Source organism: Rhodamnia argentea, chromosome 2, assembly GCF_020921035.1.
Source record: "Rhodamnia argentea isolate NSW1041297 chromosome 2, ASM2092103v1, whole genome shotgun sequence".
Taxonomy (NCBI): Eukaryota; Viridiplantae; Streptophyta; class Magnoliopsida; order Myrtales; family Myrtaceae; genus Rhodamnia; species Rhodamnia argentea.
Genome location: NC_063151.1, coordinates 24,831,369 through 24,855,626, shown reverse-complemented (window position 1 = coordinate 24,855,626; position 24,258 = coordinate 24,831,369). Strand labels below are relative to the sequence as shown.

At 41.2% G+C, this 24,258-nt stretch overlaps 4 protein-coding genes across 6 annotated transcripts; 2 read left to right on the top strand and 2 right to left on the bottom strand.

Moving 5' to 3' along the window:
- Positions 1-1,001: 1,001 nt before the first annotated feature.
- Positions 1,002-1,994, bottom strand: LOC115752694 (ethylene-responsive transcription factor ERF003-like). Its single transcript, XM_030690991.2, has 2 exons — positions 1,833-1,994; positions 1,002-1,733 (listed from the first exon to the last, which is right to left on the bottom strand). Exons 1-2 carry the CDS (start codon positions 1,913-1,915, stop codon positions 1,241-1,243), a joined length of 576 nt encoding a protein of 191 aa, XP_030546851.1. The 5' UTR covers positions 1,916-1,994; the 3' UTR covers positions 1,002-1,240.
- Positions 1,995-7,824: 5,830 nt separating this feature from the next.
- On the top strand, positions 7,825-14,952 carry LOC115752686 (nuclear pore complex protein NUP96). 2 transcript variants are annotated; one of them, XM_048273811.1, is made up of 7 exons: positions 7,825-8,215; positions 9,481-9,603; positions 9,634-12,080; positions 12,219-12,342; positions 12,827-12,975; positions 13,885-13,982; positions 14,373-14,952. In XM_048273811.1, the coding sequence occupies exons 1-7, from the start codon at positions 8,185-8,187 to the stop codon at positions 14,566-14,568; spliced, it is 3,168 nt and encodes a 1,055-aa protein (XP_048129768.1). In that variant the 5' UTR covers positions 7,825-8,184; the 3' UTR covers positions 14,569-14,952. The 2 variants fall into 2 exon arrangements, with proteins under 2 accessions (XP_048129768.1, XP_030546838.1); XM_030690978.2 differs by having other exon boundaries at positions 9,481-12,080.
- Positions 14,953-15,587: 635 nt separating this feature from the next.
- On the top strand, positions 15,588-20,561 carry LOC115752692 (DCN1-like protein 4). Of its 2 annotated transcripts, XM_048273820.1 has the most exons (11): positions 15,588-15,760; positions 16,181-16,265; positions 17,237-17,311; positions 17,388-17,424; positions 18,271-18,354; positions 18,477-18,537; positions 18,614-18,720; positions 19,610-19,675; positions 19,939-20,088; positions 20,181-20,220; positions 20,277-20,561. In XM_048273820.1, exons 1-9 carry the CDS (start codon positions 15,676-15,678, stop codon positions 20,032-20,034), a joined length of 696 nt encoding a protein of 231 aa, XP_048129777.1. In that variant the 5' UTR covers positions 15,588-15,675; the 3' UTR covers positions 20,035-20,088; positions 20,181-20,220; positions 20,277-20,561. The 2 variants fall into 2 exon arrangements, with proteins under 2 accessions (XP_048129777.1, XP_030546849.1); XM_030690989.2 differs by having other exon boundaries at positions 20,181-20,561.
- Positions 20,562-21,764: 1,203 nt separating this feature from the next.
- On the bottom strand, positions 21,765-23,832 carry LOC115752693 (deSI-like protein At4g17486). The gene is made up of 3 exons (XM_030690990.2): positions 23,347-23,832; positions 22,524-22,811; positions 21,765-22,254 (listed from the first exon to the last, which is right to left on the bottom strand). Exons 1-3 carry the CDS (start codon positions 23,480-23,482, stop codon positions 22,010-22,012), a joined length of 669 nt encoding a protein of 222 aa, XP_030546850.1. The 5' UTR covers positions 23,483-23,832; the 3' UTR covers positions 21,765-22,009.
- Positions 23,833-24,258: the final 426 nt, after the last annotated feature.

The window sequence follows — 24,258 nt, the reverse complement described above, 5'->3', positions numbered from 1 at the left end:
TGGGAGATGCTAGATCTTGTAAAAAGGAAACTTGGGTACTATACTGCTAAATAACCTAAGCACACAAAAGTTCTTTACCATTCTTTAAGCAAGCTCAAAGACAATCCTTTGCTTCCTCGACAATCATGCTTCATGACGACAGGGATTATAAACTATATTATCTGCTGAGCATGTTCACTGTGGTGATGCTGCACTAGAGGAATGGGTGAGGACTATGTAGATCTTGTGTAGGGTGATCAGGATGTGTGAGTGCATTGGTCAAAAGTGTTGTCCCTGGAGATAATAACAGAGTCTCTCTCAGCTTGTGAAAGCCAGTGAGAAAACCGTGAGAATGTATGTCTAGAGGTAGACATGGCTCTATTGCTGCCGGTATCACCAACAAAAAAGGGTGATCTTTGTTCACACTGGAAGAGGATGTTGGCAAGATCTGTTTTTGAACTCAGATCAAGAATGGAGGACTCAGAACCAATGGGACAAACATTCTCTGTTGAATGGCCCCAGGGGAAAAACACTCTTTCTGCAGCAGCATTGAGCATGAACTTTTTCGACTTGTCCTCTTTCATTTGGGTATTACTATTTTACCTTGATTTGAGTTTGTGTTTTGTGTGGTAGGGTCAAGAACCATTTGCAATCGCATGACATGCTCCCTCTAAATCTCTCTGTTGTTGGGTGTCCAAGTAGATAGGAATCAAACCATTCTTCTAATTTGCGAACGTCCCAATTAGTCCTACGGTTTTACCCTCCTCGTAGCCTCATCCGCTTTGCAATTCCACCCCGTATTGTCGCGTCACATAGGAAACAGTTCACAGTTAAGCTTTAGTATATTTAGCGTTGCTCTCGATTAGGATCGATGTCACTTTAGCCACGGAAAATATAGAAAAGACAGAGGTTGCAGGACCATGTCTCCATGCAAAGGAGGTAGGACTAAGAGAGTTTGCACACTTCTTTTGAGCATTGGGATCTCTGGATCAGCTTCATGATAGGTACTCAGATAATAAGGATTTTTTCCACTTCTCATCCATTCCTTCTTGCTTGCTTCTGACAGATTATTGGCAGAACAAAAGGAGCTTACATAAGAAAACAGTAAAATTAAGCTACACTGGAAAGATCCACCTTGACCTAACTTAACTGGGCGAAGTCTTTGGCATTTCATACCAATGACCTAGGATTGAATTCTGCGATTTCTTCGGGAAAGGGAAAGAAACTACCTAGAGAATGAAAAGATCTAACAGGTTATAAGTTATGTTTGAATTGCAGAGCAGAGCTCAATTGACCCATAATCAAGTAATTCCTCTATCATCTGCTCTATATGGTCATCCTCAAGTGGCCTAAATTGCTGAACACTGTTATCTCCTTGGCCTTCATCGCTATCCCAGTTCATCTCATGCCACTGGACAACAGTTGGTCTTTCCTCTGACCACTCACCCACTCTTTGATCTCCATTTCTTTCGCTGCTGGTTCGATCACCTTCCCGCCTGAAATGTCCAGGAAATGAGTCTTCGGTCTCTTTTTTCACGCTTTTTTTGGCCAGCTGTAGTGATGCCAAGTGACATTTGTGTAACTTGGTGGCTAAAGTCGCCGAGAGAAGCTTCGACGAGGACGTCTGAGGCTCGTTCGGATTGTAGGGAAAGTTGGTACGTGCTTTCGGTCCGCACATGAGCCTAGCAGCCTCGTCATACGCCCTTGCTGCGTCCTCTGCCGTTTCGAACGTGCCTAACCATATCCTAGTCTTACTGCATTAGCAAACAAGGAACAAGCGCAAAACTTTCAGTTTAAGGAAAATGTATAACATATTCATCAATAAAAGAACCAGTCGTTGAGGGTGAAATTACAGCAAAGGGTGGCGGATTTCAGAGACCCAAGAGCCCCAGTGGCGTTGCCGGACACCTCGATATCGCTGCTGACTTCGAGTCATCAGCAATGTGCAGCAGAGAGAAGGAAACGGAGGAAGGTGTTTGTGATATGTCTGAATGAAAAATGTGCTGCTGCCGTTGCTTGAGAGGTGAGGATTGATATAAAGTGGTCATGGCCAGAGAGTGAGTTTATATAGCAGCTGCATTTGCGGCCTTCTAGCAATCAGGTCAGTCTTTGGGACCCGCCATGGCTTTTTTTCCTCATCCCCTTTTACTTTTTTCGAGTATATTTCCTTCTTTTCTCTAATCTTTCTATATGAAAGATTTCAAAGTTGTCTTGGTAAGAGAAATTTGAAAAGATGCTGATCATACCATCATCGTTTGCTAATTACCATATGGCTTTTTGCTCTGGTATGTTGATTTTAGGAATCTCTTACTGGTCTGGTAATTGTAGTTGAACCGTTGGTTTCATACGAAGCAAGAGAATCGTTACGCGACTAAATCTCCATGTTTGATCCACCCGAAGAGCTAGATTATGCTGGATATAATCAATCAATAATCACTCAAGCAACATGAAATCATCAATGGAGCCATAGAGAAATGGGTACAGATTGCATGTCTTAGCGGATCACATCGGGTGAATTCATCTGTGTTGTGGTAAAACATGGTGTAACTCTCTACCTAAACTCCAAAGGAGCCAGATGATGTTTTCTAACTCCTGTGCAGATTATTAACAAGGGAGAGAATGGTGTCTGACATGCAAGTTTATTCTCCATCTGTGCATTAAATTTTCTGCCGTTCAACATATAGAACTACTGATGTTTATCTGGAATTGATGTGTTCCTGTACTTGTTATAGGATTTTGTTGGCAATTTACGTGGTGTAGTGATGTTTGTCTTTATTGTAGGAGGTTCTGAACATGGGCTCGTGGCTCACATCAGAAAATACCATACATAGGAAACCAAACCCATATGCCTCTGTTCAGGTGAGGACAGATGCCATGTCTTGACGTAATTTTCTGCCCATGCCTCTCTCTCTCTCTCTTCCCTAATGCTATGATCAGATGGCATCCTAAAATGGTATTACGGATCATTCCAGTGTTCCGATATATTGAAATTTTGAAATTTTCACCAATGAAAAGCCACGTCAGATAAGTAAAAAGCATATTAGGTTGGTGATATCATGTCGGCATCACACAAAACGCGCCCCTCTCTCTGTATGGAAGAACTAGCGGCTGCTATGTTTGACCATTAGACGATCTTGTAACCCGGGTTAGCCAGTCTGAAGCATGCAAGAAAAAGCAAGATGCTTGACATCAATGGTGCAACACTCTGGTTTCTCTCATGTTAGTGTTGGCTGATTAGGTTGCTACATGCCCACATGCCTTGCTATTTTTCTCTTGATGTATTGCAAGCCAACCAATCACTTGCACTAGTGTTCCTTGTTGAGGTAAAAGGAAGGGACATGTTACATCAATGACCTAGAGCCTTCTGTTTACACCAACTTGGCCCTTTGATAAGGTCGTATCAGTACCCTTCTGTGAATAGCAAGAGGTGCAATTTTGGGCTCTACATCCAAATCATCATATCTGCAGTCTAGTCTAGAATTCTGGGTACTGAAGTATTCTATTGAACATCTGGCATCTTCTTCACCTTACTTTATAGTTTTAGGCGAGATCATCACGGGGATTCCTCTTTTTCCCTTCTAAAAAATGTCATCTGGTAGTTATCGCTGCCCTGGTTTTGCGCACATCTGCGAGTGTCTTCGAGATTTATCCGAGTATTCATGCACTGTATTGGTATATGGCAGAGCACAAGGATGACACAATATCTTGCTAGTATTCAAATGCTTCTTTGTTTGCTCATCATTTGAACTTCCTCTGTGGCTCTATTTCCTCCCTTTGAACAAGCAATAAAGGGAAAAGAAAAGCATCGGCTGAAAGTATCCGAGGAGGCTCTTCGAATACCGAAACGGGTCCGAGACACGATTGGGATCGAAAGTAGACATTTTGCGAACCCGACGATCCTAAAGGTACGGTGAAACTAAAGAAACTCTCTCGTCTTTGCAGAATTCGATCCAACGAATACACTAGACTTTTGGCTACAATCTACGAAGACTAATATGCGAGAACATTCAAGGACAGATAGAGAGAGCCAAAACAGTGTTGAATCTGGCACAACCAGTTCAGCACTTTAGGGGACATCTCTTCCTAAAGGGCTTCAATGTTGGGATTTGTTCACAAACACGCTGCAAAAAAAAAAGTGGTTCGTTTTGCGACTTTGAAGGATGGGGGGAGGGAAAAAGTTTATCCAGGCGTGCTTTAATGGTCATGCATACGTCCAAAAGACACGATCTGCATTAGTCCTCTTTTATTTTTCTCCCATCTATGGTAGAAAAGAAGGAAAAAAAAATCTCTTTTTTATAGATTTCTACAGCCTTTTGCACTATACTTTTCTTGGAATTTACTCATTGGAAGAGTCCAAAGTTGCCCCTGTAACGCACTTGAAGAATCTAAGGCCGTGCATGATGCGTCGCGATCCGAAATCTGAACCCTTGACTCGGTGGTTCCATCCTAGTTTCCAAGATCTGAAAAGTACGTACTTACTACTTTCAGAAAATCATGTGACTCGCCGAGGTTATTGATATTGTTGAATCGATCTTTTCCGTCATCCTCTGTGGATTACTCTGGTGTTTGATAAATCATTAGGAGCGTTGGTAACTTTCAAAATGCATTGATAACTTAATTTGGCAAAAGGACACTTTTTGTGTCAAAAGTTGTACACGGGGATCACTTTAGTGCCAAAAATTTCAATATGATCATTTTAGTGTCAAATTTTTTGAAAAATGATCACTTAAGTGTCAACTCTGATATTCTTCGCCGAAAATCCGACGTGGCACTTTTTTATTAAAATATGACGTTGACATGGCTTGCCGGAGGTCCATCGTGACATTTTTTTAAATTAAATTTGGTTTTTTTATTTTAAAATAATTTGAAAAATAAGCTAAAAAATTCCAAAAAAAAAAAAAGGGATAACCAACAATGGCCGGCGACGACGGGGCAGCTAGGGTTGGCGACCCCCGCCGGCCGCGAGCGAGGCCTACAAGCCCTCACCCAGGTGTGGCCGAGGGTGGCTACTAGTTGGGGTCCCTCGCTCGATCGGGGTGAGGGAGCGACCCTCGCCCATATCTAATCGAGGGCCGCTAGGCTCTCGCATGGCGCTTGTGGGGCTAGGTGACCCCCTCTGGCCATACCCTATCCTCACCGGCCATCGTTGCTGCCGTCGCCGTCGTTGTCCTCCAACGGTCATCGGATTTAATCTTGAAGTGTTTTAGCAATGTGGCGGGTCAAATCGGGCATAATTTGCTAGATTTGTATTGTATGGAAATGAGTCAATATGGCTTGTATCATTTTTTATCAGACCCACCTATTTGACAAGTCTGCTTATCAAACTTGTTTATGATTGAGTGTCCGAGTAATTAGCAATACCAACTCTTATTTGAATAATTTACCAATTTTGTAATTTGTTGTTTTGAAAACTATTGCGATGGGTTAATTTTTCAATTAATTATCTCTTATTAGGAAATTAAAAGTTACTTATCAACATTTATTCGATTATTTCATAGTTCCAACTATTCCAAATACAACTTATTTGTCTCTCTTAGCAGCACCAACATGTTAGATTTACTAGCTTTTTCTTTTTTCTTTTGCCATAATCTCAGCAACATTCTCATTCGACCTCAAACGTCTGCAATTACGATCAAGTTTGGTTTCATGTACCTGTCAAGCTTCTTATAAGAAAAACGGGGAGGTGGGGGACGGCCATCTCGTCAGGCCCAGCTAGCACAAAACATTGGCTTCTTATGTACCGTCTCCGGAAAAACCTTTTCAAAAAAGTCCTATACCTATGTCAATTGTGCTAATTCTGTCATAAACTTTATGTTTTTTTTTTCTTGTTGCTAATTCAGCTCTAAGCCTTTTGTATTTGTGTCAATTCAGTTCATTCAGCCTATTTTGACGAGGAGTCGTTGATGTGTACGCAAGCCATGCCTGCGTGCCACGTAGGACGGCGGACGCCGACGTGGACGAAGGCTATCCATAAGGAAAAAATATCTACTAGGATGGGCTGACACTTCCAATTGCCTGCATTCGACTAAAGTGAGGTTTAGATGTACAGCTGAAGCATCCAATTCACTGCATCGGTTTTGCCAGTTCCTAGCTTTGGCCAGTACCAAACCATCCCTAACAGCAATTTCTCTGCCATTACAGCATCGAGTGCAACGTTTTTTCTCCTAATTCGTCCAAGAAAAGACATCCGTCGCTGTCCCTTGCTATAACTCCTTCAGCAGCTGTGTGCTTATCTTCCTCTTCTGCCAGTATTTTTTCTTCTTTGGAAGGATTGCGAAGCTCCATTTATTCCTAGAAAGCCCGATTGATCCTGGCAATGCTAACTGTAGGATGTGTTCATGCCCTGTTCGGTTCAACATGGCCCCAAAATCTCTTGGCCAAATGCAAATGGCCTTTAGCAATCTTTTTGGAGGGCTTTGAGGAAATGCCAAAGGCCTTAGAACTAAGGTAAGTTTAGAGGTGCTTTGAAATGCTGCATTCTGAAATGTAAATAGACCTTTTTTTCTTTCAATTTTACCCTTGCTATATTTTCATAATTACGTATATGTCCTCGAAAAACCCTAACCTTTTCTGCAAAGTCCTCAGCTACTGTTGAGTGGCTAGCAAGCCGTTGCCAGCCTTGCTTGAGGTTGCTTGGCCTTGGACAAGGCCTGGATCGCATGACCTCGAGCGAGGCCCGGATCGCTTGGCCTAGGCGACCGTTGGCTTGGGTCGCGCAAACCCGGGCGACGGCCGCTTGAACTACGCAAACCCGACCTCACCTAAGGTGGCGTGACCTTAGGTCGCCTTACTCAAGATCGAGCAAGCTTAGGTGAGGTTGACGACGGCAAATTTGGCTCTCCGATAGCCAGATTTGGCCTCGTTAGACACCTGTCGGCCGTTAGTCCTTAGCTAGTTTTGAGTTTTTTTTTTAAGCAAAAGGAATTTGCAAAGTGTGGTTTTTTCAAACACCATTTAAATCAAAGCTATATCCCAATATTTTTTGAAAATACACTTCATCAAATACTACTTACATTTCAAAAAAACCCATTTAGCTCAAAGGCCTTTGCATTTTTCGAAAGACATCCCACCAATGTTGAACCAAACATATTTCTGACGGAGAATGATCACACTTTTCGCGCTCCAAAGTCCACGGCCTAAGTAATATTAGACATGTCAAACGTATTACTCGGGTCGGGTATCCGACCAATAGACCAATTTTTTGTAATACAAATTGAGTGACCCATACCCAATTCAACCCATAGAGTAAGAATGAAGAAATAGTCGTGTAAACAAAGGGTTAAAACCATAAAAAAAAAACACACACACACATACAAAGTGATACGCTCTTGCCACATTTACCTCAATCAATTTTTCGTGTCCCACACACATACACAAAGTGACGCACCGTCGATACGCCGATATCGTGTTGTTCCTCGACAAAATCTACCATTCGTCGGCTTCCGCACAGTATCCCATTTAAATTGCTGACATGAAAAAAAAAAAAAAAAACACTTGGCAAACAACTCGAAAGGTCTGTGTACGAAGCGAATCCAACACGGAAATGCCACGTAAATGGGCCTTCTCGCGTCGATTCTTGGAAGCCGGATATGTACAAAAGAGATCCGAGGCTCGAAAATCTACTAATTTTGCTTTAAGATTTTTCCACGCGTTTCTTTCAAAAATCTGCTAAAGTCCATAATTTTGCCCCCCAAGATTTTGGGTTTGCTTGAACATGAAAAATTAATTCGTTTTATATGTACGGATTCGAAGGCTTGGGATTTTAAGTGGAGTGAAAAGAAAAAACAAAAACAAAAACAAAATGCCCTAAACCTCGCGATGGTCTCCTCCTCCACCCCCCGCCTTTCTCATTCCTCTCGCTCGGCAGTCGACACTCTCGGGGCGCTGCTTCTCTCTCTCTCTCTCTTTCCTCTCTCCCTCAGCTCACGTCCGTCGTCCGTCGGCCGTCGAGATCCACCGCGGGCGGAGCGACCCACTGCGACGGCGCCACCCCGCGCGAGTCGCAATCCTCCACAAGCTTAGGCGCGACCCACTAGCAAGTCTCTCTCTCTCTCTCTCTTTGCCGGCAACGCCACCTCCAGTCCACGAGCTTCGGTGCCGGTCACGATTATTGAAGTGAAGATGCATTTATCATTCGTATGTAAAGGGTCTATCTAGCCAAGAAACACAGGATTCACTATTCCCCACGACCAACTCCAAGTTATAATGGCGTCCACCTCTCTCCTTACTTCTCCCGGTAAGTTCTCTCTCTCTCTCTCTCAGCAACTAATTGGAGTTTGGTGACACTCATATTCTATTAGTCATTTCAGCGGTCTAGAGTTTGGTCATGCCATCTATCGGATCGTACTGTCGATGAAAGGATGCTTCATTTCGCTGCCTTACCTAATTGATGAAGTGCGTGACTTGACGATGTAATTGCTGGTTCATGACTCGCATTTGATACACAATGAAAGCCTAATGCAAAACCAAATGTGGTTTTTCAGTCACAAAAACCTACCGAAGTTTAGGAAAAATTGGAAACATCGACTCTTAATTGTAAATCTACGCAAAATAAAATGGAGAAGACAGGCGTGGGTGACTCATATAGAGCTTTGGGTTTGCATAACCCTGCTGCGCAATAACGGGGCTATGCATTTGAAGTAGATGCTGAGTGATGATATGTATCGTTAGCGTAATGGAAATAGATTGAATAATCTTTTCCTTGATCGAAGAAAGAGTTGTTTTCAGTTTGCACTGTCCAATCGTTGTGGCATCTATAAATTATATGTCCTCTTGTTGAATCATAATGGCTTACTTCAATTTTTCCGCACTTCCGCAATAGTATGCATGTGAAACTCAGTTGGATCCTTCAGGAAACATGGGGTTATGACTTGGTGTTGGTCGTCCAGTGTCACCTAGGGAATGGTAAATCCTGTGTTTCTTGGCTAGATAGGCCCTTTGCATACAAATGATAAATGCATTTGTTCACATTAATAACCGTGACCATATACTGAAGTTGGTTGGTAAATTGGTTGCGACTTATCCTCAAAGAGTTTCTGGACTTTAAGTATCAACGGCGCCTGTGAAAGGACAATAAAGTTTTTGCGGAAGAATTTTGGAGATTTTTTCCTTTGAAGAAGTCTGTTTACTTTTTGGAAACCAATTTTGAGGATCCTTCTATCATCTCCTCTTCTGTTTGTCTAGTAATCTATGCCTAAAAATACATGGAAGGTGACTTAAATTTGCAGGAGGTAGAGCGCATTAGATGGAGTGGTGTTGTTATTGTTGTACAGATGGTCATCAGGGACTCTTTGATGGACATCATTAGGCTGTGGCATGTTAATTACAAAGGCACAAATCTTTGATCACTTTGTTATTCTTAACTCGTTCATTCTTTGCCTTTGCTGGCCATGGCTTTCAATGGACAATCATCCTTTCCAATAGGTTGTGATGCTATGAAAATCTTCAATAACAGTGTTAAATCCTGATAATTGGCTTTTGTGTTCTCATCTGGTGTTTCAGATGAACTGTGCTTTACTAGACATGGCTTCTCCACTGCTTCAACCTGTGGGGTATACAGTGATGCGGGCCCATCGGACTCTGATTTTTCCATAAAATTAAAGAAAAGGAGGATATCTTGTTGTCCAAGTTCTTTGTCAAATCGGCTTTTGAGCGGGAGAGAAATTCCTTTGCCTATTGTAGAGTTTTCTGATTATTTTATAGAACCTTGCCTGGAAGAACTAGCCACTCGGGAATTTGAAGATCCTGGCTACTTGAGTCGAGTCCAGAATTTTACAGTAGGGAGGTTCGGTTATGGGTTTGTTAAGTTCTTAGGAGAGACAGATGTTAGAGGTTTGGATATAAATGAACTTGTGAAGTTTGGAAGGCATGAACTAGTTGTATATGGAGATGAAAGCTTGAAGCCTTCAGTTGGCCAAGGACTCAACAAAGCTGCTGAGGTTACCTTGGTTCTACAAATTGGATCATTTGATGAGGGCCTACTGGACGATATGGTCACAAGATTAAGACGCAGCACAGAAAGACAAGGAGCCAGCTTCATTTCGTTTAATTCTACATATCGTGAATGGAAATTCTCAGTTCAACATTTTAGTAGATTTGGTCTTAGTGAAGATGATGAAGAAGATAGCATTATGGATGATGCCCCAGCAGTTCAAGATCCCGCAACAGAAAATGTTGGGGAGATTTCTGATGTTGATGAAGAACCTCGAGTTAATCCAGTTGGGCCTGACCTTTCTCATTCTCTTCCTGCCCATCTTGGTCTTGACCCGGCAAAGATGAATGAAATGAGAATGTTGATGTTTCCTAATGATGAAGAGGAGCTCGAGCACATCAATGAGATACCTCCGTCTGGAAAGTCATCCTTAAGCAAAGATTATGCAAGATCGTCCTTTCAGAGCTCTACCCAGAGGATGACCCCAAAAGTGACTCCTCCTGTCGCGCGGAGGACACCATTACCTTTACTCGAGTACAGACCTCATACAGCTGACTCTAGCTCTCCAGGAGCCATTCTTTTGACGCAACAAAATAGGGATATGTCATTGAAGGCAACAGGAGTGGAAGGGTTTAAACTGGACATAACATGTGAGACCCCTTTAACTGGACACTATTCGAGGAATATCGTTGATGCTGGCCTTTTTATGGGTAGGTCATTCCGAGTTGGTTGGGGTCCAAATGGTGTCCTTGTCCACTCAGGTACATCTGTAGGTAGCAAGGACTCACAGAGGGTTTTGTCTTCTGTTATTAACATAGAAAAGGTTGCAATTGATAAAGCAGTTAGAGATGAGGACAACAAAGTCAGGAAGGAGTTAGTTGAGTTGGCTTTCAATTCCGCACTGAATTTGCATGAGGCATTAAATCACAAAACAAAAGAAGTTGAGGTTGGGTCTTTCAAACTGAAGCTTCAAAACTTGGTTTGCGACCGCTTAACACTTTCAGGAGTTTGCCGAAGCTACATAGATATTGTTGAGAGACAGTTGGAGGTTTCTGGGTTGTCTCCTTCTGCCAAAGTGATTTTGATGCACCAAGTGATGGTCTGGGAATTGATTAAAGTTCTTTTTTCTGAAAGAGAGAATAATGGGCAGTCAAAATCAGTAGGTGCTGACAATGAGGAAGATGTGATGGAGGATATCAAAGATGGTTCACCTGACGTCGACCCTGAAGCACTTCCTCTTATTCGAAGAGCAGAGTTCAGTTACTGGTTGCAAGAGTGTGTTTGCCACCGTGTACAGGCAGAAATAAGCTCAATAAGTGAGTCGAGTTATCTAGAGCATCTGTTCTTACTTTTGACTGGCCGACAGCGGGATGCTGCTGTGGAGCTGGCCGCTTCTAAAGGAGATGTAAGGTTGGCTTGTTTAATCAGCCAAGCAGGTGGTTCCCCACTAAACCGTTCTGACATCTCTAGACAGCTTGATCTTTGGAGAACCAATGGATTGGACTTCAGTTTTATTGAGAAAGATAGAGTAAGAATTTTGGAATTGCTTGCTGGCAACATTGGTGGTGCTCTGCGTGATATTGGAATAGACTGGAAGAGATTTTTGGGGTTGTTGATGTGGTACCAACTGCCACCTGACTCTTCATTGCCCATTGTATTTCAAACTTACAAGCAACTCCTCAATAATGGGAGAGCTCCTTATCCTGTTCCCGTGTACATTGATGAAGGAGTGGCAGGAGAGTCAGTGACTCAGACTAATGAGGAACGGTTCGACTTCTCATATTATCTTATGCTTCTACATTGTAATCAAGATCGTGAATTCGGCTTGCTGAAGAGAATGTTTAGCACGTTATCTTCGACAAATGATCCACTTGACTACCATATGATCTGGCATCAGCGTGCTTTACTTCAAGCAGTTGGAGCTTTCAGTGCAAATGATCTTTTTGTTCTTGACATGGGACTTGTTTCACAATTGCTCTCTCTGAACCAATGTCACTGGGCCATCTATGTAGTCCTTCACTTGCCTTATAAAGAGGACTATCCATATCTACAGGCTACTGTAATACGTGAAATTTTGTTTCAATACTGTGAAATATGGAGTTCGGAAAAGTCGCAACAGCAATATATTGAAAAGTTGGGTGTCCCATTGGCTTGGTTGCATGAGGCAATGGTACGTCTTGGTTCAGCCGTTCTTTTTTTTCTTTGACCTATTAATCTTAAATCATATGCTGAAATATTGTCAGACCTTAAGTTTCTCCTCATGCATTAAAATCTTTGGCATGTGGTGATGTTACATTGTGATATGCAGGCAGTCTATTTCAACTACCATGGAGACTTCTTAAAATCTTTGGAGCACTTTCTTCAGTGTTCGAATTGGCCAAGGGCTCACTCTATCTTTGTGACTTCAGTTGCACATTCGTTGTTCTTATCAGGTATGATTCAGCAAAACGGAGTATCCTCGATCCATGCTCTTATATGAGTATCTTAATCCTGGGCCAATAATCTGGTGTAAAATGAATGGTCACTCTATAATTAGCTCCAAAATTTTGAAAAATGTGTCATCTGGGATTGTTCTATGGACCCCAACGTAGTTGCTGCTCAGTTTCCTATTATGTTTGTTGCATTTAGTTTTACAGGAGATTATGTTGACAAACTTTTGATGTTTTCCAGGAATTGCACGTCTATATATCTATGGATCAGTCATGTTGGATTGAAATGTTCAACTTTGTTCCTTTCTGGAAGTGCATATTTTTAGAAATTCAAAGTTAATTTATTGATGAGCTTATTTAGTGCTCATCTAGTACCATTTTGTACGACTCGAAGAAATAGCTCATGTTTGATATGTGGAGAATTTTTGACAAGTTACACGAGTTAATCCGCATGGATCCGACATTTTTGCATGATTTATTTATGCAGCAAAGAATTCAGAAATATGGAGGTTGGCATCTTTGATGGAGGAACACAAGTCAGAAATTGAAAACTGGGACTTAGGCGCGGGGATTTACATATCATTTTATTCGATAAAAAGTGCTTTGCTGGAAGATGATGATAGTATGAATGGATTGGTAAGTTTGAGTTAATTTAAATAGTTCTTATATAGTTCTGCCAGTGTAATTGCAAATTGTTTCCTCATACATGCGTTTGGAACTGCATCAGTGACGAAATTTGAATATACTACAGTTTACGGTAAAAACATCTGAATGCAGTTGAGGCTCATGACAGGAAGCAGGGGTGCTCTTGGTTTGGCCTCTGTAAAATGTCTTTTCTTATATAGTACAAATAAATTGACATGTCTTGTGATATTTTCTTTTGTTGTGTACTCTTTGTGAGAACTGTTGCAGATTAGTATGGTCATCGTGCATACGTTAGTAGTTGCGATAGTTGCTTCCATAGGAAAGAGCTCAATTGTATTGGTCTTCAAGAAGAATGAGTATTTATAGGTGTCAATTTTGGATGGTGTGATATTCCTTTTGAGCTACTGGAAGAATGTTTCTTTCCCAAGAGGTGAAAGAAAATGTTGGTTGTAACTCGTATGGAGAACAAAACTTTTTGGGTCGTCACATGCTGAGAAAAAATGTGAAAGGTGACTGCTCTGGCAAGATGAGGTGAAAACTGGGAACTGGATTAGTTGTTATTTTTGTTTCCGTCCTATATCAGATTTGGACGATTAATTTATGTTTTTTATCTTTAAATTTGAGTAGGATATTTCTAGGACAGGCTTGATCATGTTTCTCTAGTTTCATTGATCACTTAGTTCAGGCTCTATTTTGGTAGACCCATTCTCTTCCTTTGTCATTCATCTCTGGAATCAAGAAACTTTCAAATTGAACAAAATTTTCTTTTGCACTATATTTTATATTCCTTGAGGGTTCAAGACTATTTGGTAGATTGAATCCATCTCACATTTATTTCTACTTCTAGAAGTTGGTGAAATAACTTGCTGCATCCTGAATGTTTATTGCAATCTCTTGCAGGACTCCCTTGAGAGCAAAAATGCTGCCTGTAAGAACTTCCTTGATCAATTAAATGAGTCATTGGTGGTTTGGGCCGGCAGATTACCTCTAGAAGCTAGGTATTTCTTCTTGTTGATTCTGTCTTGCTACAATAATTTTGATTGTTATATGTTAGTGCAAGGTAGTATTGATAAGCTTTCGTGGATTATTTTTAACACCTGGCAAACATTCATTCTTCAGCTGCAACTAGGAAACAGTTCCCAACAGAGTAAATCTAGTAATTTTCACAATCTGCTGGTAATAATATTTTAGGTATACCTTTTCATGTACAAAATTCTATGGCGAAAACTAATACTACATTGAAATTGTTTTGATGTATGATCTGCCCAGGAATTTTCGCAGCATTGAGTTGTATTAGACGAAAACTGTAAATTCATCAACAAATATAAAATGGTGTCTATGTTAAAAATTTGTCGTCTCCTTAGACTTCCATTGTTGTAACACTGCAGAGTTGCATACTCGAAGATGGCCGAGGAGATCTCTAGTCTGCTTTTATCAGACATATCCGAGGATCCAACGAGGGATCTTCAGTTAAGCTGCTTCAGAAATGTATGCAGTGCTCCGGTTCCCGAAGATCTTCGGGCAAGTCATTTGCAAGACGCAGTGGCCCTATACACTTGTTATCTGTCGGAGTTGGCTTCTTGAGGTTGTTCTCTCGTTCTGGGTAGAGTTTTCAGCTTTGCTGAGTGTTGTACATGTAAACAGGTCTTGGCCTTTAGCTATCTTCCACTGTAACAATATTCGGAGAGAATCAGAGTGGATTCGGAAGCAACTTGTTTTTGGTCGAGTGCCCATTGGCGGTGGCAACTTTCTGTGTCATTTGGATTTGATTGCCGATGGATCGATCCCTTTTGTGCGTAAGAACATACAAACTTTCCTGGTCGATTTACATGGCATTGGCATTTGGTGCCTCTGATCACGTAGGAGGAACTCGACATGCAAGGAAGCGCGACTACGCAATTCCCATTCAAGATCTATCCTATAGTGTGCACCCGACAAAAGCATGCCAAGCTGTCTTCAATTTCATTATGTATGTGCTTCCCTTGTACAGGCAGGCTACGACGGGAAACCGCCTTTCTCCCGGTTTGCCGATCTTGGAAGCGGGTCGGTCTCGAAGCGTCCTCATGCCCGTGAATGGAATCGGGCCATGATCACGGATCAGCCATATGGTTTGCACATGAACCGAGCAAACATGTGATCACCAACTTCACGTTCACATCGAATTACACAGATTTCACATCCGATCGATTCTTTGTTTTATATTTATTGCGTTCTAAAGCGATCGGTATTGCTAAAATAATTGCCCGGAAAAGATTTAATACACACTGTTTCAAAATGGAGTTGGTTCAGTATTATTGTGAGCATGATATTGGCAATAGCTTAATACTATTTCGATCGTATGACAGTATGTTATTGTTTTGCAAAAGAAATCAAAATCAGTATTTTCATTTGTACGGCATAATTTTTAGGTAAAGCCAATTTTTTAATTAATATGAGTAGTATAGTATTTACTTTTTAATTTTCTGTTGGGCAAGATATTTATCAAAGCCCACGGATAGAACGCCCGCACGGGCAAGCGGTCAAGTAAACCGAATCACTGAGTGCCAGTTATAAACTCGACCCGACCCGACCCACCATCTGTACCACCACACCGTCATCAACCATTCATCTCCTTCCTTCTCCGACTCATCAAAACTCGCTCGCTCGCTCTCTCTCTCTCTCTAACTTTTTCCCGAGGCTGCCAAGCGAAGGATGCGTCGCTCTTCAACAAAAAAAACGGGTCAACCCGCGTCCACCGCATCCCTCACTTCTTCGGCGTCCGATCCCTTTCGCTCCGGTACGCGATCACTCCATTCACGACGATTCGTGGCTTTGATTTCCTTGAGCCGGTTCTGTTCGGAACGGCGCCTCGGGACAGCTCTTCGGACCGGTTCATGTTTGGCAGAGTCGATCGAAACCCAACGCGTTTGGATCGATGTAGTCTTTTAGGCATGATTGGGTCACTCGTTGATTTTGACGAGAAATCATCTTTCCGAATGTCATAGGAGTGCTTGTGATTGAATTTCGGATGATCAGAGTTAAATTGAGACCTTATTATCCTCGTAATGATGCTACGTAGCTACCAGCTAATGTAAACTAGTTGTTCGCGCGGGTTGAATTTAGTGTTGATTTGTTGTTAAGCTCACGGTGGATACCCATATTGAATCAGTGATGCAGTTGATTAGTGGCAGTAAGTATATGAATATGATGTTTTCAGCTTCGAGTAAAGCGTCTTCGAAAGAGCTGGAACGAATTGATCAATTGTTCTACACGTACTCAGATGGCTCCTCTGGTTTGATCGAGTAAGTGGCTTTAGCTCCTATGCTCTTTTGATCTTGAAAAGAAGTTTATAATCGCAGTCAGTGGATATCATACTCCAAATGAGTATTGATAATATCCAATATGAACTGAACTATGGAGAGATTATCAAGGTTGCATATTGATTATGTTGCAGTACTCATATGCAAGTTGCAACTTTTATAGACATCATGATGCGATCATCTAAGTTCTTTGTGGCTTTAGTTACTGGCACAGTTTCTTTATCTTTAAGTTCCTTTTTCATTCACATTTTCGTTTTTGGCATAGATGGAGTGCTTAAGGTTGTATTATGTTCATCTGGAGGGCGGTGTAACAAATGTGATACCTTTGTGTAATTTTCTTTCTCTAGTTTCTTCAACTTCAAATTTGGCTGTTGCTCGTCTTTTTATGGTTGTAATTCTGGTGCTCCTTTACATTGTTCCTGCGCCGGGACTCATACAGTCATAGTACATAGAATTTCTCATGATTCTTCTTGTGAGTTAACTTGCTGCTTGAAATTTTAATTTTGTAGAGTGTAGTAGTGTGCATGCTTTGTGAACTTTGGCACTACAATTGTGTACCAGTCAGGTACAAGGATTCAAACAATGTTTGCGAATAAGTTATTTTGTGGGTTTGTAGTGGTGGTAGCATGTATGAAACCTATACATTGGTTTTTGAAGTACAGTTGTGGTAATGTGGCAGCTGTATGGGATATGCATAAGTGCCTGCATTGCAATTGAATTTTAATAATTAGCAATTGACTGTATCTATTTTTCAAAAATCAAAAGGCTCTTTTTTTTAGTTATAATAGGATCTCGTTGGTACCAGAGGGCAGATTGATGCATGATCATTATCAGTTGTTTCATTTCTTGTGATATTCTCTCTTGTATTGCTTTGAATTGAAATGTGTTACGTTGCAAGTTCATTTTCTCATGTTGATGTCGCATATCTAAAGTACTTGGCATACTTTTAACAGCCCAGAAGGAATTGAGGCTCTTTGTTCAGACATGGAAGTGGATCATACTGATGTTAGAATTTTGATGCTTGCTTGGTAAGCTATATTTCACGGTGCGCATTAACTTCTGTGTCAGCCTTTTGTTCGGAAACTGATAAAGCATTTATATTAGGAAAATGCGAGCTGAAAGACAGGGTTACTTCACCTTGGTAAGAAGCATATTCTGACTAGTTGTTAACACTTTTTTCTTTCCAATTGATGGGGCTTCCTTCTATGTCTAGGAAGACCAAGCTATCAATTCTTCTTTGTGGTTTCTAGTCTCCTAGCAACAAGTAGAAGGAACTTTATTTTGATGCTTTTTGAGAATATCGTCTAGTTGATAATAGGAACGTTTCATATTTAAATGAATTTAGTATGTTTCTTCAATTGCTTAGGATGCTTTATTTGATTGGGTAAATCATATTACGCCTGCTTAGTTGCGCCTAAAGTTACTAGAGCACCTGTTTTCTTTTGAAAACCTTCAGAGCAACACTTATCAGGCTACAAGGACAATTAAAAAGCAACAAATGTCAAGGTGCCTTAGATTGCTTTGTTTTTTAGCCCGGGTGTGCAGACAATTGATTATGCGGACATTAATAATCTCCAAACTTTACATAGTCAATTATACGGCCAACATGGAATCCTATGCGGTGGACTAAATGGGCGGTGGAGATTGTTGATGCGCACCCCTATCAGTCTTAGCTCACTTGGACTAGAAGATGGTAATTTGCGCTACTAAGCTTTTGCTAACATTCTCTTGAAGGCACTTATGACTGACTAGTAAGGCAAAACCAAGAGGTCGAACACTAATGTTCTTATTTAGTTTGGTATCTCTATATGAATTAGATGATGCTGGAGTTTTCCATTTCGTTTATGGTCCCTTAGTTGATACATGGGAAAATTGTCCCTTTGTGTTTTTTAATGGCATGAGATCTGGTGAAACTTCTCCTGATTTTCTTGCATGAATACTTCGTGGAGGAGGTTTGTTTGATAGTTGAACTGATTTGATTTTGCAGGATGAGTGGCGTAGAGGGCTCAAATCATTGAGGGCTGATACTGTTAGTAAGTTGAAAAAGGCACTTCCGGAGTTAGAGAAAGAGGTGAGCTTCTTAGAGCAGTTTCTTTATGACTTCAAAGTGGGCACTGAGTGTTGTGCTACAATATATTGCAACTTGCAATGGGCTGATTGTTTGTGGTCTTGTTTTGATTCAAATTGGAAAAGGTGAGAAGGCCGTCAAACTTTGTGGATTTCCATGCCTATTCATTCCGCTATTGCCTGACAGGTATGACAAAAGTATTTCTTGGTTTTGTTATATTTGAAGAATTATAAGGTCCATTCACATTTTTGAAAACTTCCAGAGGAGAAACAGAAGAGTATTGACATAGAGAGTATATGTGAATTACTTGATCTAGTCCTCGGATCCCTGTATCGTGCCCAAGTGGATTACTTCGTCGAGTATTTAAAGGTACAGTGTTGTTGAGCATGTCTTCAATTGCTTTGTTTGAATTTTCTCTGAAGCTTTGATTACGTGTTGTCCTACACATTTCTGTTCTCGCAATATGATTTCTAAATGGAATTGGAGACTAAACCGGAATTACGCCGAGGTTGAATCTACTCTTTTATTTCTCTTTCCTCCTTTCTTTATTATACTTCTACTTATTGTATTGTATCGAATTCTATTTTATCTAAAGAAAAAAAAGAAAAGAGGGGGAGGGATTAGTCTCAAATCTTTTGATTCTATCTCTAATCTTCTTCACCCCTTCACTTGTCAATAACTAGAATGAGAAAAAAAAAAAAGAAGGAATGTCAACGCATCCGGAAATAAACGATCGATCTCTATCAAAAGACCTGTTAAAGCTAAGCTAGAGATAGAACTTATTTTCTCTCGTGAGGCTGCACATACAATCTGTTAATTCAATTTGTTAGATGTCTGTTTTACTAGCACATGCCTTTGGTCCTTCAAGGTTTTTTTCCCACTAATACTGATGAGACAACTTAAGGGCTTGTTGTGAGGCCAGACGCAAAAACTACTTAATGCTCCTCCTTTTTCTTCCCAAACATGAAAATGAAAAAGGATATCATAAGTTTTGGAAAATTATGATTCTACATTTCAATAAGATCCACCAGATTTGTAGAATGTAAAACGCAGAACCCAACCCAAACCGACCCAAATCTTTTAGTGCTTTAGGAATTTTTGCTGGCTTTTTTTTGTGTGCAAAGTCTGCTCCATTTGTTGCTGTAGTCATTTTGTGATTTTTGATGAGTGACTATGGAAACAGAAACATTAAAGTGAAGAGAGAATCAGACAACTTGATATCTGAGATTAATTACCTGTGTTCTTGCTGTTGATGCAGACTCAGACCGACTACAAGGTCGTAAACATGGATCAGTGGATGGGTTTTCTTCGCTTTTGCAACGAGGTACTCCTCTTTTAGGCGTTTCCTTCTGTTTTTATATCACTCTGATATTCTTTTTGTATGATTCTCACTGCTCATGACAACGGGTGTGAAAATAATGACAGAATATAGGCCTTAAAAAGTTCAAGTGCAACAATTGGTTTGTGTCCTTAACTATGATATAAGGAGTTTCACACTTCACACCTCTGGCAGGGTTCGACCTTTTCATTGTGACAATTATATGTGCTCGACAGGCTTACCTTCTGTGATCCTCTCTCTTTTGACAGATAAGCTTCCCTGATTTCGGCAATTATAATCCTGAACTTGCCTGGCCATTGATTTTAGACAATTTCGTTGAATGGATGAGAGAAAAGCAGGGCTGAAGCAAAAACATGTCGTTTGTTACCTGCTGTAAACGACATTCATTACTGAATTAGGTACACTTTAATTATCATCAATATAATGCCTTATGAATACCATTTACACTGTGGCTATCATTTGATTGCGAACTTGTTTTGATTGTATGCAGGATTGCCATGAAAATGCACATTGAATTGCTTTCGCAATTGCTCTTTTTCTTTGCTCTTTGGGTCTACCTTTTACCTGTAAACTATCTGGCAACTTCCTCATTCTTGTGAATTCTGCTTTGTAGAATGTGACGGTAACCCTTTTCTATTCTGTCATTAATTGAATGAAGTGCTATACCAACTGATTTGAGTGCATTCACCAGACTCGAACTGAGGTTTTGATAGTAGTCCAATCTGGTGTGATGATGAAAGAATTAACATGAAACTGAAATTAGCTTATATGAAAGATGCTACTTTTGGTCCTTCACTTGGAGAGGATCTGATTTTCACCCATGTAATTAGTTTTGACGGGGTAGAGGAATGAAAAATGGTGTTATATGCAAGTGAAGTGGCCCGCAGCGAGCTTGTTTCATGTGTCTTACGGGAATCGGTGCTGCAAATCGAGCATGTTACTTCCGTTGCTAACAAATGGACGACTAGTACGCAAGGAATTTCTTGGTTTGGTGACACGTTTCACATCCAAGTGTCCCCAGAGTACTGTGATCAGTAGCATAATCGAACTGGAAAACTCTTCAATTATGGTTTGCTTGCACAGACCCCTTTTTGGTTCGAAAAGCTGCCCCTAATCCATTTTCAAGAATGCTGTGAACTTGCACGTTTTCAAGGTTCATTCACACGGCGGATAAGAGCAGAAATTATGCTGCGTACGGTTAGTGTTAGTGGTCATACGTGCCTCTGGTGATGATGTTGTGGGTTTGACCTGTGTAGAACTTGGATTTCCATTGTCTTGTTACTCCCCTCTCTTCAAGAACAGACTTCAGAAAATGTTCTGAAGCTCTGCCATGTTTTATAGCTCAATCTCTTTTTGGGGGATCGCAATTTAGTCTCATAAGTCCGCATCGGCAGTTTATTTCCCATTTTCGAAACAATAGTCACTATGGAGAGGTTTTTAGGTGCCCTGGGTGGAGTGTTGTAGCGCATACCCTTCTCGCTCTTACATCATGTGATTCTTTCTGTCTGTGTGCCGGATCCAATGATATACCTCTCGGTCCCGGTAACTCAGTCCTCCTTGGCGAGGCCTTAGCCAGTCTCCCTCAACTCTCACATGGGATGGCTATGAAGCTCGTTTCCTCCACCTCTAATGAGCACACCCTTACCATTTCTAGGAAACCCAGGTGGGCCTTTGCTTAAACAGGGTTGCTTATAATGTCAATATGTGGGAAGTTAGGGCACATGGCCATGTGATGGTGGCCCCTTTTTTACTCGAGGCAATGAGTAATATGGTCAAATCTTTGTTTCAATCACAAGTTTGAATTATCAAGCCATTTAGGCCCTACCGATTCCTAACCCCTTGCTCCTACCTTGACAAAAGACGTCCTGTGAAATTGCACCAATTGACCCTCAAAATCCTCAATTCTGAATCAAGCAAATTGCCTCGTTGGATTCCTAACTTATGCTTCCTTCGTTGAACAACTGATCAACCTTTTCCACGAAGGAGGATCATGCTCTTGTCAAAGCTCTTAACCAACCGCTTCATTATGTCCCGCGATGTAAAACTGGGCTAAAAAGAACGGAGGCAACCAATATGAATTGAAATGAATGTAAATGGCAGCAACAGGCACTCATCAGTTGATAATCCAGGCATGTACAACTATGAACTGCCTGCTCTTACAAAAAAGTCGTTAGCGTTGTGTGGTATGACACCGGAAAGAATTTGATGAAGGAAAAACCATTGAAATGGACCGCCCTCGCATCGTATTTCAGCAAGTTCAGTGAAGTTGGCAATCACTTGCGTTTTGGCATTTCGAGGAAGAAATTAACGGATCGCTTTTTACGAGGGGGAACGAATGATCAATGGGGACGATGGAGGCTGAGTTCGTCTGCTCCTGCTTCTGCCGCGGGTTGTACTACTAGGAGACGAGGATGAAGAGTTGGATGAAGAGTTGGACGAACAGATTTTACTCGAACCGTTCCTCAGTTTCATCTTCTCGCCGTCTTGAGTTTTGTCTTCCACTTTATGATGCCGAACCTTGGTTGTATTCAGACTTGCTGGAAGAACACAGTTACAAAGAAACCCTACAGGACAGAAACATGAATGAGCAAAGACTATTGAAGCAGTACCACGAACTACAGCTGATCATCGTAGCCACAGAACCATCACCGGTACTAAATAGCAAAACTTTCTTCATATGAGTCGGGCTAGCACAGTCAAAGTAAAATGAAAAGGCAAAGCAATGCATCAATTTTCACTTTTTCTTTGTACCCCTCACTGCAGAATTTGACTAGTGCAGGTAAAGTTAGTCTGAACAACAGAAGAAGAAAAGTACGTGAAATAGAGTTCTCACCAATTCTAGCTAGACGATTGACCCAATTGGGTATAGGATTTCCAGCGAGCTTAATGCAAGCATCGTTGCAGAAATGGTTGCAGTTCTTGGTGATGAGATTATAGGCATTCCCTCTGTATTCCTGCGCTAGATCCTCCATCAATGCCCTAACTTCTGCAGGACCCATATCTGTCTCCCCAATGAGTATCGTCTTCCTGAACGTGAACCCTTCACACTGTTTCGGCTCGCCTTCAAAGATCCCAGTCGACGGGTACTCGTGAGCTCCAAATGCATACTCAACCCCATGAACTGCAGGGCTCGAAATTGCCAGAAAATTGAGCAAGATTGGCACTTTCCAATTGCAGCAAAGAGAAAAATAACAGAAACCCATTTGAAAGCAAATACAAAAAAGCTCTGATGAATAAAGTTCAATGACTTTGAAAGGACGATGACCGATGAAATCACGAATGAGGGGACCCTTGTATTTCCACCGGTATCGGACATGTGGCGGACATTCATTGGGATTGATTTTCCAATTGGGTGTCCAAATCTAGCCTTTTCTTGACAAACCAGTAGCAGAAACAGCAGGCGATAATCTCGTATGATTCCAGCACGCTGTCACCTAGAATGGAGACAACACACACACACACACAAACAGAGCAAACCCCACGGCAGATGTTTAAAGAGGCTTTTCCCATAAAGACCAAGTGATCCTAATTCAAAGCAGACCAGCTTAGATCTAAGTTTCAACAAAGAGGAAGCACCCTGTTTTGAGAGAGAGACAGAGAGAGACAGAGAGAGAGGCAGAGAGACAGAGAGAGAGATTAAGCTTTGCAGGACTGACCTTGTACACCGGAATGATAGACTCCGAGGCCGAGCCAGTAGGCGTAGCCATTGTAGGGCGTCAGATCATACACGTTGAGGTAGACCGGCACAGATCCTGAAACACACTCGCTCGTTGAACCTCCTCTGCACAACATCTTCTGATCTCACCCACCATTCAAAAATTCAAAAATTTCAAAAGACGCACTCGCAATGACCCGTCCACATTTCCTTCAGCAACGGAGTCCAACAGCCCTCACTCTTTCGGCGCAGCAGGGACTGACCCTCCTGAAACAATACCAGATCAATCCGCTGCACAAATAACATCTCTTGACACGAATGGCTAGCTTTTCTGCTTGCTCTTTTTGTGTGCTATATTTTTCATATCTTAAGAAGAGAATGAGAATCTTCTTTCCACGGGGATCCACCGGCGGCAAGTAGTGCCGCACCGGACTTTCTTTTTTGGACTTTGGCTCTCGTATATAAATCAAGATCCATAAAAAAATCGACCTTGTCATGAATAGGTATTACCTGGAATGGCTTATGATTTTATATTTCTGTGTACATTCTGAGCTGTGTGGGATCCATGCATATCTTGAGATTCGTGATGAAAAGCAAAGTAATGTCCACTCATTATGGGATGCAGTGTGGGGTTGTCTTAAAAACTATTACTTCTATGATCTTGGAGGAAAAGAGCATTTGTTGCGTGAGGTTAGGAGCACCCTAAAAAGGAAAAGGACCACTTTGATTTGATTTATATCCTTTTTTTTTTTTACTGTCAAACCCATCAAACATCCTAAATTATGCTTAATGTGTCATATTTACCTCAAATGTTCTTTTGTGACGCCAACAGCCTCAAATTTGAATCGATGTGATAAATTTATCTTAAATTTTTTTATGACACAGGAACTCCCGGACTTGTATTTATGCAATA

What these genes read in the sequence shown, in the direction of transcription:
- LOC115752694 (XM_030690991.2), bottom strand. Translation starts at nt 1,915, where the DNA reads ATGACTCGAAGTCAGCAGCGATATCGAGGTGTCCGGCAACGCCACTGG. An exon ending in GAAATCCGCCACCCTTTGCT is followed by an intron (nt 1,734 to 1,832) that starts GTAATTTCACCC and finishes TTGCTAATGCAG; the next exon opens with TAAGACTAGGATATGGTTAG.
- LOC115752686 (XM_030690978.2), top strand. Translation starts at nt 8,185, where the DNA reads ATGGCGTCCACCTCTCTCCTTACTTCTCCCG. An exon ending in CTTGGTTGCATGAGGCAATG is followed by an intron (nt 12,081 to 12,218) that starts GTACGTCTTGGT and finishes TGTGATATGCAG; the next exon opens with GCAGTCTATTTCAACTACCA. An exon ending in ATGATAGTATGAATGGATTG is followed by an intron (nt 12,976 to 13,884) that starts GTAAGTTTGAGT and finishes AATCTCTTGCAG; the next exon opens with GACTCCCTTGAGAGCAAAAA.
- LOC115752692 (XM_048273820.1), top strand. Translation starts at nt 15,676, where the DNA reads ATGCGTCGCTCTTCAACAAAAAAAACGGGTCAACCCGCGTCCACCGCA. An exon ending in TTCCGGAGTTAGAGAAAGAG is followed by an intron (nt 18,355 to 18,476) that starts GTGAGCTTCTTA and finishes AAATTGGAAAAG; the next exon opens with GTGAGAAGGCCGTCAAACTT. An exon ending in ATTCCGCTATTGCCTGACAG is followed by an intron (nt 18,538 to 18,613) that starts GTATGACAAAAG and finishes GAAAACTTCCAG; the next exon opens with AGGAGAAACAGAAGAGTATT.
- LOC115752693 (XM_030690990.2), bottom strand. Translation starts at nt 23,482, where the DNA reads ATGTTGTGCAGAGGAGGTTCAACGAGCGAGTGTGTTTCAGGATCTGTG. An exon ending in CTATCATTCCGGTGTACAAG is followed by an intron (nt 22,812 to 23,346) that starts GTCAGTCCTGCA and finishes CGAGCCCTGCAG; the next exon opens with TTCATGGGGTTGAGTATGCA. An exon ending in CAATCGTCTAGCTAGAATTG is followed by an intron (nt 22,255 to 22,523) that starts GTGAGAACTCTA and finishes TCTGTCCTGTAG; the next exon opens with GGTTTCTTTGTAACTGTGTT.